Source organism: Vitis riparia, chromosome 10, assembly GCF_004353265.1.
Source record: "Vitis riparia cultivar Riparia Gloire de Montpellier isolate 1030 chromosome 10, EGFV_Vit.rip_1.0, whole genome shotgun sequence".
NCBI lineage: Eukaryota > Viridiplantae > Streptophyta > Magnoliopsida > Vitales > Vitaceae > Vitis > Vitis riparia.
In genome coordinates, this window is record NC_048440.1 from 18,778,327 (window position 1) to 18,791,760 (window position 13,434).

At 32.6% G+C, this 13,434-nt stretch overlaps 2 protein-coding genes across 3 annotated transcripts; both read left to right on the top strand.

Moving 5' to 3' along the window:
* Nucleotides 1–2,222: 2,222 nt before the first annotated feature.
* LOC117922977 (putative F-box protein At1g49610) lies at nucleotides 2,223–6,154 on the top strand. Its single transcript, XM_034841221.1, has 3 exons — nucleotides 2,223–3,309; nucleotides 4,946–5,119; nucleotides 5,569–6,154. Exons 1-3 carry the CDS (start codon nucleotides 2,281–2,283, stop codon nucleotides 5,902–5,904), a joined length of 1,539 nt encoding a protein of 512 aa, XP_034697112.1. The 5' UTR covers nucleotides 2,223–2,280; the 3' UTR covers nucleotides 5,905–6,154.
* A 2,012-nt stretch (nucleotides 6,155–8,166) lies between these two features.
* On the top strand, nucleotides 8,167–11,525 carry LOC117922839 (F-box/LRR-repeat protein 25-like). Of its 2 annotated transcripts, none has more exons than XM_034841026.1 (3): nucleotides 8,167–9,415; nucleotides 10,509–10,682; nucleotides 10,984–11,059. In XM_034841026.1, the coding sequence occupies exons 1-3, from the start codon at nucleotides 8,306–8,308 to the stop codon at nucleotides 11,008–11,010; spliced, it is 1,311 nt and encodes a 436-aa protein (XP_034696917.1). In that variant the 5' UTR covers nucleotides 8,167–8,305; the 3' UTR covers nucleotides 11,011–11,059. The 2 variants fall into 2 exon arrangements, with proteins under 2 accessions (XP_034696917.1, XP_034696916.1); XM_034841025.1 differs by having other exon boundaries at nucleotides 8,169–9,415; nucleotides 11,029–11,525.
* Nucleotides 11,526–13,434: the final 1,909 nt, after the last annotated feature.

A 13,434-nucleotide genomic window follows, 5' to 3' on the forward strand; every position in this document is an offset into this window, starting at 1 on the left:
ATAGTTCCTAATCTACCCCTTTTAATTATGTGTCTACCATCTATTTAGCCTTTTTTGTTTTTTTGAAAAAGAAAATTAATAAAGGGGCAATATAGTAGGTGAATCTACCAAATATATAATATCTTTTTATCAACTTAATACATGTTTTTATTCATTTTTTTTTTTTTTACATGAAGATATTAAACTCTCCCATGTAAAAAACAAATTCTCTATTCCCATTGCATTTTTTTTTCTTTTTTACTTAATTTTGGCGATTTCATTAAACAATCATTATTTTCATTCTAATTGGTTTAAGATGGGCTTCAAATATGCATCATCTAAGCTAATCATAGCTATTACCAAAAAGAACGTTAAGATGTGATTTTCAATAATCCAAGGTGGCGTTTGTTTTTTAGACTTAATTCTAAATAGAACTTATTTTTAACTTAATACTAAATAATGTTTAATAGTATTAAGTATTAAGTTGTTTGTTTTTTTAATATTTTATTTCTATTAAGTATTAAGTTATTTGTTTTTTTATATATTAAAAACCAATATCTTAATATTTTAATGTATTAAAAAAAATATAATTTAATGTATTTCTATTCAAAATAATAAAATTGTTATAATAAATAATTTATCATTATCATTCTTACAAAAAATAATTAATATATTTATTTTTTATATAATTAAAATAAAATATCTAAACTTAATAATATGAACTGGCTTTTTCTATTTGGGGAGGTTTCAAAAATTGAGTTATTTTTAGGGCTCTGTAAACTCGTAGATGTACTAAATTCTCAAAGTTGACATATTGAGTTAATGGGCTTTTGGACAACTGACTCAACCCAACCCAACTCAAACTCCGCCTCGAGAATGCACTTTTGGTTCTACTAGGATTTAAATCAAATAGGTTGTAGACATTTCCTTAGTTCAATATATATCCTACAATTAATTAAATAAACTGTAATGACCCGCACCCAAACATGTAGATATTGTCCACTTTAGACCCAAGGGATCCTCATGGCTTTAAAACGCGTCTACTTGGTTAAGAGGAGTCTCTACATATATAGTGTCAGGAACTTTCTCCCTTATTTGATGTGGGACATCACAAACACCCCCCATGCAGACACAACGTCCTCGTTGTATCCTATGGGATTGTGGGGCCAAACAAACTCCCACACCACGTCGGGGATCGGTTTTGATACCATTTGTAACGACTCGCTCCCAACCATGTAAATATTGTCCGCTTTAGGCCCAAGGGGGCCCTCACGACTTTAAGAATTTGTAACGACCCGGGGCCCAAAACAGATAATATCTACATAGTTGGGAGCGGGTCGTTACAAATGGTATCAAAGCCAATCCCCGACCTCGGTGTAGGGGTTTGTTTAGCCCTATAAGGGGTGTTTGTTTGTTTGATCCCGCATGGGGGGTTTGTGATGTCCCACATTGAATAGGGGAGAAAGTTTCTGCCGCTATATATGTAGAGACTCCTCTTAACCAAGTAGACGCGTTTTAAAGCCGTGAGAACCCTTTGGACCCAAAGCGGACATGGTTGGGTGCGGGTCGTTACACAAACAACTAGAGAGAATGACAAACAAAACTACGGAAAGAAAATTTGAATACTCAGTTGCAGGTTGGGGTGTTGGAGGAGGAACAACTACATCGGATGCATCAACATCAAATGAATATCCCATGGCTAGGTTTTATGTGGGCGAGTTTTAATGTGGTGAGACGTTGCTTTCTTCTATGGCCACGACAAACACTCTATCACCGCCGCACTGCCACCCAATCTCGGGGCTGCCTTCCTCACACCAAACGACGCCGCCATAGAATAACGGTCGGGTTGAAAATCATATTTGGGAGGTTTCAAAAACTGACCTTTTTTATTTAACAAAAAATTTTAAATTTTCAGTAATAAGTCATTAAAAATTAAAAAAACAAATAACTTAAATGCTAAAAGTAAATTGCTTTCAACAAAAAGTCAAAAAAACAAGTGAAACCCAAGTCTTTGTGTTGAAAAAGCCAGAATTAAATTTAAATTTAATTTTTTTAAATTTACGGAAAATAGCAAAAGTCTCTATGAATAACTGTGAACTGTGAAGTCATTCACAGTTATCCGTAAATATTTATAAAAAAATCCGAAATTCATTTCATTTTCTTAAACAATTCACAATCATCTTTAGCCACGATTTTAATATTTCTGAAATGATCTCCACCTATATAATTTTTTGAATTTGAAACTTTTTATGCTGAGAAAACACTGTGTAAGCAGGGAACCAACCGGGACCGGCCCCCACCATGGATGATACCAGCCACGGCCGGAACACCGTCGTCGGCGCTTCCTGCCTGGCCAGCACTGATGTTGAGCGATCAAGAAAAAACCCCAGAGAAAGCAGAGTAGATCGAATCAGCGAGTTGCCAGACTTGGTCCTCGTCCACATTCTCTCGTTTCTGCCGATGGACTCCGCCATCCGAACCGGAGTCTTATCAAAAAGGTTTGCGTACAAATGGGCTTCAACCCCAAACCTCGTCTTCGATCAGGACTCAGAGTGGGAGATCGACGATTTCATCACTTTCGTCAACAGAGCCCTTCTTCTCCACGACCCCAATTGCAAGGTTCAGAAATTTACCATCTACATGGACTGTATGGACCAAGTTATTGAAAATAGCTTACAAGAAGATTGTGTTACATTGTGGCTTCGTTTTGCGACGAGGAAGGGCGTGGAAGAGCTAAATTTAGGGTTCAATGATGATGAGGATCCCCTCCATCTGTGGGAGTCTAGATATGATTCTTATCGTTACTTGTTGCCTCAGTTCATATTTCGTCATTCTTCCTTCAGGAAATTGGCTACGAGGTTTTGCAATTTCGTGACTTATGGGGTGGTTTCGTGGGCTTGGCTCAAGAGTTTATCAATTGGGTATGCTGAGTTGAATGAGGAAACGATTCGGAACATTTTGATGGGCAGTCCGGCTCTGGAGTGCTTGGAATTCCACCGATGTCACGGCTTTGCTCGGATTAATATTTGTTCTGAGAGTCTGAAGAAACTGTCCATCCTCGAACCTTGGGCTCCTAATGATGCAGAAGGCGAAACTGTGTTGGAAGTCTCGGCTCCTAATATCCGGTCACTTGAACTTTCAGGCAATTGGGAAAAAATGTGTCGGTTACTGGACATGTCGTCTTTGGTTAATGCTAAGCTTGATATTCAGATGATGCATCAGGATAGAAATTTTCAGTATTTCAGTGAGGACTACAGTAACATGCTGAGAGAGATTCTTAAACAACTTAGTCATGTTGAAAACCTTACTGTAGGGACTTGGTGCCTTGAGGTATCTTATTCTCTACCTTTCTCTGCCAATTTCCAATATTTATACTGCTTTTTTGAATGAAGTGTGAAAAACCTGTGATTGGGAAGTGGAGTACTTCAGGGTTTTTTCCACTGACCATTAAAATTCTGAGGGTCTCCACTCTCTTTGAACTGAGGGGCCTTCCAGATTTTTATTCACAACATGTTCCTACTGCCCTGTGTTGTCATTGAACTCTGTGATTAGAAGGTTTCTCATGTAAATGATAATTCGTGTCCACCCCATGAATTAGCTGGAGATTCACGGGCTTTAAGGAAGTTCAGTGCTTCTTGATTCTTGATTTGAATTAAAATTGGTGAATGCTCCATGATATTGGTTTAAAAAATTCAATGCAGAATCTTGATATATAATATTTTCTTTTGTGTTGAACAAATTTTTCTAACTTAGAGAGTAATAGAGTTAAAGCTTTGCTGTAATCAACTGATTTATGTGGGGATCTAATCAAAGATGCCAATGAAAATAATGGTATTTGTACCCATTCCTTTGTGACTGGTGAACGAAATGTCTTATACTGTCATAGCTCTGCCCATTCTGTGTACACATTTTCTTTCTACACAACAATTAACGCCTAATAGTGCCAATTGTGCATCCTGAATAAGGGTGCGTTATCCGCAGATATAACTAAATAAATTTTGTAGCAATCCAATTTCCTAAACTGTCCTTATCTACAATGAAAAATGTTATATCTCCGGTTCTGTTTGGTTCCCAAAAAGTACTAAGGAAAAAAAATGTTATGGAAAATGATTTTGAAGTAGTATATAAAATATAATTAAAACTAATTAAAAATTTATGTATTTTCAAATTATTTAATCTTTATATCGAAGAGTTAAAATAAGTGAAATGAGTTTGAAGTAGTATATAAAAATAATTTATTGACTTTAAATCTATTTTTGTTATTTTCCTTAACTCTTTTTTTCCTCTCTATTTTCTTTCCCTTACATTTTTTTTCAAATTTTTTAGGAACCAAACATAGCCATAGCATGACTATAAGAAAGTGTTCATGGTTTTAGACTTAAGATTGCAAAGTTTCCATATATATATATATATATATATATATATATATATATATATATCCTTCTATAAGTAATAAAAGATCTATATGAGAATTTCCGCCATGACTTCTTCATTTTTGAAAATGTGTGTTGTCTTTGTTACATGGACATTTAGAAAATGTATGTGAAGCATGTGTCATTCAGGGTGCACAATAGGAACATCTATAGGATTTGTGTCCAGTCTACTTTCTTTGTTAGACATGCTATATTACAGTTCATTTTGAACTAGGGTGTTATAGAAGAAAGATTGACGTCTGCTATTTCTGACATGTCTGAGTGTCCTAAGATTTTGGGATTTCATAAAACTAATAATTACACAAATGCACACCACACACATTCCTGGGTCCATGCAACTTGGTCCTTCGGTTAAATTAAGAATTGTAATAAAAAAATTGTATTTATTCCATAAACATTTCTGCGAAATTTCACATACATCAAAGAAAAAGGCTACTGTTCATGCCGGGACTAGTAGTAGTGTTGTTCTTTAAAATGACTAATATATTGTTCTTGCATTCATATTCATTTGCTTCTTTTTTTGGTGCACATAGGTTTTGTCAGTATCGGAAATGAAATCTATGCCTTCTCCGTTGTCAAAGCACCGATATTTAATCCTAAACACTTTGCCCAAAAAATGGGACCTCCCTGGGATTGCAAGCCTGCTAAAAAGTTCACCTGATTTGGAGAAATTGCATATAGACGTGAACCCCCTAAACGTATTAAAGGTTTGTTTTTCCAGACCATTTCCATTTCTTTTCCCCATTTCCTTCACTCATTCATTGAGATTTATCTGTGGTAAAAGCTTGAATGAAGAATGAAGCTCTGAGCAATCTCAAATTGTCTAGCTAATAATTCCAATTAATTCCTAAATTATGATGGTTCCTTTTTGGCTGGATGCATTGAAGTAATTCATAGGGTAAGATGATGTTCTCACATTGGAGATGAAAAGATGATTTTGGAGGCTGGGAAAAGAATTTTTTGGTTGTTATGCACCTTAAATATCTTGAGCTTCAAATTCTTTTCTCAGAATGACATTTAAAGTAGATGAAATCCCCCTTGACCATTAGATTTCATTTTTCATTAAATTTGGTCTCAGACCCACTCTTGGAAAAAATAATATACACTGTATCAGAACTGGAACAAAATTTCAGCCTAATCTATTCATCATCTGTAGTTTTGGGAGCATCAAGTCTTTAACAACTATTACAAATATGGAGACGATCATGGAGAGAGCTTCTGGGAATCAGAAGAAAAGAGTTTCAAGTGTTTGCTGCAGAATCTCAAGATTATCAAGATCGTTGGCTTCGACCCTGGCCATTGTGACATTCAATTTGCAATTGCATTTATAGAGTTTCTGCTTAAGAACGCACAGGTGCTTGAGAAGATGGTTATCAATGTGCGCAAGGTTAAAAGGCAGACGTCCTATGCTGCACAGGAACTCCCAGTGGTTCAAAAATTGTTAAGCTTCACAAGAGCGTCTCCACGAGCAGCAGTTTTGTTCTCCAAGTGAGACTGAGAATAGTTCAGGCCTTGTAGGTAAGTCACAATAGTTTTACTTTGTTTTTTGTTTTGTTTTGTTTGGGTTAGTCAACAAAATTTCTATGTTATATGATGTAATTTATGTCCAGAGTAGTAATCCCATGAAAGGAACTTGTTTTCTCTTGAAAATGGTGTAAAGTTGAAGTTGAAAAGATGCTGCACAAACCATTTGTGAGAAGATTGGAGCGATTATGTTGGGTAAAAATTTTGAGCATTTGTTAGCTTGTGGTAGTGTTTGACTTTAGTTATTTTAGAATGTGTTTGGAATTGATTCAAGAAAGTGTTTTTAGTATTTCTAATATTTAATTAATAAAAAATTTCAAGTATTAAAGATATTAAAACCATTTCCTAAAATCACTATCAAACAGCTTTTAGTTGAATATCAACTAAAAAAACAAACACCACCTATGTCTTGCAGAGACATCCTACGTAACCGCAGTTCATTTATCTTTATTTAACAATCATCTGCTTGCTCATGCTTGTGCTGTTGGGTTGATTTGAAAGATTCAATTGATGGTTCATTGCTTAATTGTTGGTCTTGATTTGGGAAAATGTTAAAATATTGAGTGGCTGTGATGAGCAAAGGTGTATTTGGTAACTTTTGTTGAAATATTTCTCAAGCAAGTAATTTTTAAAAACATTTCTTAAAAGTATTTCTGAATAATATTGAGGAATAAAATTTTATTTGGAAACTAATATCAATGACATGATTTTTAGTTGGGTTGATTATCTATAGAAATGTTGCAGACTTTTGTATAATGTAAAAATTTCTAACATATTCTTTATAGTTTTCAATGGTTTTTTGGAATGTTTTTAAAAAGTAACCTATTTTTAGAATAAATCATATAAAAATTATTTTCATAAAATATATTTTTTTAAGTCAAAAAACTGGTTTTTGCTTTTTAAAATAAATAACTATTTTCAAAAATAATTCCAAAAGCCCTAAATGGTTTATTGAAAATTTGCTTTGGGAATATTGCTACTATTTTCATGTAAAATGCATGATCTAATGAGAGAGAGTTATTACATTTATTTAGAGTGAGAGAGTTTTTGATAAGTTAATTTAATAATTTATTACTTAATAATTTAATTTAAGTTATTAAATTATATGTTTAATAAAATAATTTAATATCACAACTTAAAATAAAAATAACAAATATTAAGTTAAAGTGATTAACTTATTCTAAATTTTAATTCCTACTATATTTACTGTTTTTCTTACATCCATGGTTCATTACTTATAAGCAAATTTATTGCTTAAATTTAATAATAGTAAATATTAATTACAATTAATGATGATAAATATGGGTTAAAATTAATGAGGTTGAATTTATTAATTTGATTTGAAAAGAAAAAATTAATTTTATTAAATAATCTTAATATTTGAAGTAAAAATCAAATAATAAGTTTGAAGTGTTTCATAAATCATTTTATTGACTTAATGTGATTTAATAAATTAATTTAAATTATTAGGAATAATAAAATAATTTAATATTATAACTTAAAATTAAAACTAATGATAAATCAATTGAATGACTTAATAATTAAATCATAATTTAATTTAATGTCATTAAATATTAAGGAATAAATATTAAATTATACAAAAATAAGGGAAGTTAAAATAAGGGATTCTACTAAATCTTTTTAAAAATTATACAAAATAATGAATGGACAAATCATATAAGCAAAGCATGGAGAATAGAACAAATAATTTAATACTCTTGTTAAATTTAGGATGATTCAAAAAAATTAAAAATAAATAAACTTTAACCTTAATTATAAAAAACCATCAACCCAAAACCAACTCACTCCGATTTTTAACCCTGAGATACTCGATCTAACCTTATTTCTTTAAATTTGAATTGAGTTTATATTAATCAAGTTAATTGGTTTGATCATGAATTTTTATAAATAAATTTCTCTATATTTATTTAAAATTTAAATGGTAAATAAACTAAATTTTAACATAGTAATAAAAAAATTAAAAATAAATTTATATATTTTTTAGAAAAATGATATAATATAATTTGATATTTTTTAAGAAAAGTTCAAAAAAAAAAAATCTATATTATTATATGGGATAATATTTATTATAATGCATTATATTGAATTTGGGTTAGACTTGGTTGGTCAAAACTTAAACCAAGCCCAATCCAAGATAATTTCAGATTAGAAAGCTTAATCCAAGTCTAACCTAAATATTAAAAATGATTAAGTAAACCCGTTCAAACAATACTGAAGCTCTAAATTATTTTTCCTCGGAATCGCCATGCAGCAGAGACATTGAAAGAGGTTTTGTAACGACAGTGCTTGATATTCTAGGTTTCCAATCCCACAGATTTAGGGTTACACAGTTCCTCTCCGTAATTGTTATGGAGTCCGAACCGGAGGAAAGCCATAGCTCCGAATCCGAGGGAAGCCTTATCTCCGAACAGGAGGAGGGAAGTTACAGCTCTGAATCGGAGGGAAGTCACAGCTCTGAATCAGAGGGAAACGATGGTTACTACTCTAGCCATGACTCCGGTGCTAATCAGTCGGTACGAGGTGACGATGATGAGGATGATGGTGATGAAGAAATTTCAAGTCGAAAAGATGGTATCAGTGAACTCTCTGACTCCATTCTCATTCGCATTCTCTCCTTCTTACCCATGAAATATGTTGTGGCCACCTCAATTTTATCGAAACGATGGCAGTTTCTGTGGACTATGGTGCCAAATCTTGTTTTCCGTTTCCGTAGAAGGGATGAGCACTTTGTAAATTCCATCGATAAAACCCTAGTTCTTCACCAAAATTCTCAGATTAAGAAATTTCTCATCGATTTCACCTATCAGTCGCAATTTCAGTCATCGGTTAATGTGTGGATCCGTCATGCCACTAGAAAGAACGTTGAAGAGCTCCATCTCCAATTCCGCGTTGGCCAGCATATTCGTTCTTCTCCTATGGATTATGCCCACGCATTACCTCAGTTTTTGTACGCCAATTCATCAATAGTGAAATTGAGTTTGTGGTTTTGCAATATCAAGCCCACTTGGGTGATTAGTTGGCCTTCATTGAAAACTTTGTCTATTGGTTCTGTCGAATTATGTGATGATTTAATTGAAGAAATTTTATCTGGTTGTCCTGCCTTGGAATCCTTGGAATTGCATCACTGCTTCGGCATTAATAGTTTGGATATAACTTCTGCAAGTTTGAAAAAGTTGGTGATAAATAGATATTGGGATTCTTCACATTCCCACCATAGAAGTGTGCTGAAAATCTCTGCTCCTAATGTCCAGTCGTTAGGCATTTTAGGGAATATGTATACAAAGGAATGTCGGGTAAAAAATGTTCCATCGCTGTTTGATGCCAGCCTCAATTTTGAGCTAGCAATGCAGGAGGGAAACCCTAAAGACCATTACAAACTGTACCACAAGGTGGTGATGAAGCTCCTTAAGAGCGTCAATCATGTTAAAGCCCTTACTGTTGGGACTTGGTGTATTCAGGTAAGTCTTTCTTGACATTCTTTCACATTTACATATCTTGATACCGTTTCTATTAGTTAAAGCATGTACAGTAATCAAATTTGAAGCTTCTGCTTATTATGTAGTGCATCCTGGTGACCCTTATCATCAAATGGTCATTTTGTAAGATTGGCTCACTAAGTAGTTGTCATTACTAGTGAATATTTCATATTAGTTAATTCTATTCAAGCAAACTCTACAAGAACTTATGAATCTATGCCTATAATAATTTGAACTCTTTTTGCCCAATTAACTTAGTCAAGTAATTGAGTCGAACCAGTGTTGTTTTCTTATTTTTTATTTTTTGTAAGGCAAATACTTAAAGAAAAGGCTTGGTAACAGAGAGTAAACAGGGATCCCACAAGGCCTAGTAGCACTGAACTCCTGTGGAGAAAAACTCTACAAAATCCGAAGGGAGAGCCAATGACAAGAGAGGAATAGGGAAGGTCCATTAGAGAAGAGTTTTGAGAACAATGTTTTTAAGTTTGTAGGTGCTCAACTCCTTAATCAAAAGGTCCTATGGCTCCTCTCCTTCCTAGCACCAGAGCAAACAAAGTCAAACAACTCCCCAAATGATTTTTCCATTAGCAACCCGGATTTTGAACCACTGCACATGACCCTATAATTACAAAACAAGGAAAGATGAACACCAGAGCTCCCAAGCCAGCATACAGTGCAGAACATGGTCCACTTAAAAACAAAAGCTTGTATTCTTAATGGGGATCATTCTAGTTTTTTATATCCCATGAAAGTTGGTTCCATGTCCATTTTCTATTCAAGAGTGACCCTGCTATGTCTATGTGTCAATATTATTCTTGACTTGGTAGGATTCTTCCTAGCTTCTGCAAAATCCCTGGTGAGTTCTGAAGTCTAAAAACATGATGCCTTTTGAGTGTAAAGTATTTTACAGTTATCAAACCCTTATTGATACATAGCAAAACACCTTTGTCGACTTTTGAAAAACATAAAATGAATAAATGCTCACAGTATATTTTACATTGATCGCTAATGATGTTTATTTTGTAGTTGCATTTACCCTGTTTGTGCTCATATGCTTTTTGTGTGATGTGCTAAGGTTCTATCCATATTCGAGGGAAAAGATTTGTCTTCTCTATTGTCTAATCTTAAATGTCTAATATTGGATACACACCTCAACAAGTGGGACCTCCCTGGAATAGCAAATTTGCTACAAAGTTCAACTCATCTGGAGACATTCGTTATAAACATGATCTCCCCTTGCAGCCAACAGGTGGGTCTTTTCTGAAGTATTCTCCTATTTCCTTATTCATTTAATTTCATTTGTTATGGTGTCTGAAGGAATTTTAGTAATGAATGCTTTATTATCTTCTTTTTCCATTTTGTTCAATGACTTGAATTGATCTATCTTGAGGTGATTCCTAGAAGCTAAGTTCTAGGTGGCCTTTAAGGAGACTGATCAGAGAAAGGATTCTGTAACTACAAATCCTTGATGTTTTCTACTTAAAAAGTTTTGTTTAGAATGAATTTTCCTTTTTGTTCTTATGCTTCTTCTCGCTTTCTTTTTGCTTCAGGACACATTTAAAAGATTTCAAACCTAACATTATCCTTCTCTTCAGATTTCTGTAGAGGTAGGCTTCAGCTTCACCGACGTTCACAATTTTGATGAAGAGAAATACTGGAGCTCAAGGGAGGGGGTTTTAGCTAATTCATTGATAAATCTCAAGACTGTCAAGATTATTGGCGTTATCTGGAACCAGCCTGGAATTGAACTTGTGTTTGGACTGGTAAAATTTCTACTTAAGAATGCAAGGATGCTGGAAAAGGTGGAGATCTGTGCCAAAAGGGATTCTCAGTCTAGATCGCGGTGGAGCTCACTAAATTCAGCTCAAAGCTTGTTAAGCTTCCCAAGAGCCTCCCCAAATGCAGTGGTTCTTTTCTCTTAGCTAGGTCAAGAATTGGTTACTAACTTTGTTTTCTTAGTGCTTGCTGGTGTTCTAGAAGGTAACTTTATCATGTAGTTTATGTTTAGAGGGAGAAAATACTAAAAGATTTTCATCTCTATTTTTAAAAGAAAATATGAAAAAAGGTTTGAAGAGAGTGGATTTCTAGTAAATTTAATTTAATTTCCTTAATTTTTTCATAAACAGCCAAATAAAATAAATCTTTTTAGTGTGATTGTCAGTATGATTTAAAAACAGGTATCAATGAAAACGGTTTATTTTTTAAATTTAAGGGCATGTTTGATGGTTGTGGTCTAGAAATAGTTTTTAAAAAATAAGAGCGTGTTTGTTGATATGATTTTAAAACAATTTTATGTAAAGAGAAAACTGTTTTTAAAATTTTCTAATTGTTGTTTAGTTATTGCTTTTTAAAAATAATTTTAAAAAATAAAATGAAATGGAAAATAATTTTTAAAGAATAAGTAAAAGTTGTTTTTACTCATTTTTAAAAACAAAAATGAAATATGAATCTGTTTGACTTTTTTTCTAAAACTTGTTTTTATTCTTTAAAGGAAAAATAATTTTTAAAAATAAATTCAAATGCCTTAAAATTTTAAAATATGAGTGGATTGTTATTTTCAATCCTTTTTAAAAATAAAAAGAAAACACGAAAGAACAAATAAAAATAAAACTTAAAAAAAAATCATAAAAAAATAAATAAAATATAAGGGCCTGTTTGGTTGCTGTTTTTGAAAACTGTTCTGGAAAACAGTTTTTGAGAACGGTTTTTAAGAACAGTTTTTGGTGTTTTTTCAAAAAAAATTGTGTTTGGAAACTGAATTTTAAAAAACAGTTTTTGTTCTCAAAAACAAAAAAACATGTTTGGATGAGTTAATAAAAAAAATTTAGAACAAATAAAACAAAAAACACGTTTGAAAGATGTTTTTTTTTTCTTTTTCAATTAATAAAATATTTTCTTCAAGTAATTTTATATCATAAATTTATAAATAATTTTTAGATATATAGTTCATTTAAATTAAAAAAATTATTTATTTTATTAATTTTAAAATAAAAATATTTTTTTATATTTTTTTAAAATAAATCAAACATAATAAAATTATTTTTATTAATATATTTTTATTTAATTTTTAATTTTATTAAAAATTATAGCATATTTATTTTATTAAGTTGAGATAAATTTGTTCTTAATTTTTTTTATCTCTTTCTCTCACTCGGGCATCAAGAAGCCCTTTTCTGAAGTTGCCCTCCAGCCGGGAAAATCCCCTTCTCTCACTCTGCCACTCTCAATCCTCGCTGGTACTAATCTAATCAAGAAGCCCTTTTCTGAAGTTGCCCTTCAGCCGGGAAAATCCCCTTCTCTCTGCCACTCTCAATCCTCGCAGGTACTAATCTAATCATGTTATTATTTTTTTTTTTCAACCTCCGTTTGATTCCCAAGAAAATCCATGCCCCATTCAATTTCCGGGAAAATTCATCCTCGTTTGATTTCCGAGAAAATCCATGCAAAACCCCCAAGAAAAAAAAAATTGCTTTTCTTTTGCTCACTGTGTTTTCTGGATCCGTTTTAGGGGTCTCCTTGCTATTGTGCTATTGGATTTAAATTTCACGAACCCTGAATCAAAAATGAGAAACGGGAAAAATCAAGAAGAGGCGACGGACTGTGCTGGAGATGAGATGAGAACGGGAAGGAAAAAAAAACACGGAGAACAAATGATTTTTTTGTTGTTTAATTTGTTCTATAAACAGTAAAAAAACGGGGAAAACAACATTTTGTTGTTCTCTAAACAGTGCCATTTTGAGAACACGGGGAACAACAAAAACAAAAATGGCTCTCTCAATCAAACGAGTTTTTGGTGTTTTTTGTTTTCAAGAACAGAAAACAGTTCTTGAAAACACTAAACAAACAGGCCCTAATGGGACTATGGGAGCTCTTTCTTTTCTTTTCTTGTTCTCTTTTCACTGAGTAATATAAAAGCATCAAATATGAGTTCTTTCTTAATTAGGCATGTTTTTATCAAAATCATTCAAAATTTATTATGAATTACTTTATTAGTTTTTTTA

Coding starts and splice junctions, on each gene's coding strand:
- LOC117922977 (XM_034841221.1), top strand. CDS start 2,281: ATGGATGATACCAGCCACGGCCGGAACACCGTCGTCGGCGCTTCCTGC. Junction 3,310..4,945: donor TAGGGACTTGGTGCCTTGAG/GTATCTTATTCT, acceptor TGGTGCACATAG/GTTTTGTCAGTATCGGAAAT. Junction 5,120..5,568: donor ACCCCCTAAACGTATTAAAG/GTTTGTTTTTCC, acceptor CATCATCTGTAG/TTTTGGGAGCATCAAGTCTT.
- LOC117922839 (XM_034841025.1), top strand. CDS start 8,306: ATGGAGTCCGAACCGGAGGAAAGCCATAGCTCCGAATCCGAGGGAAGC. Junction 9,416..10,508: donor TTGGGACTTGGTGTATTCAG/GTAAGTCTTTCT, acceptor TGATGTGCTAAG/GTTCTATCCATATTCGAGGG. Junction 10,683..11,028: donor TCTCCCCTTGCAGCCAACAG/GTGGGTCTTTTC, acceptor CCTTCTCTTCAG/ATTTCTGTAGAGGTAGGCTT.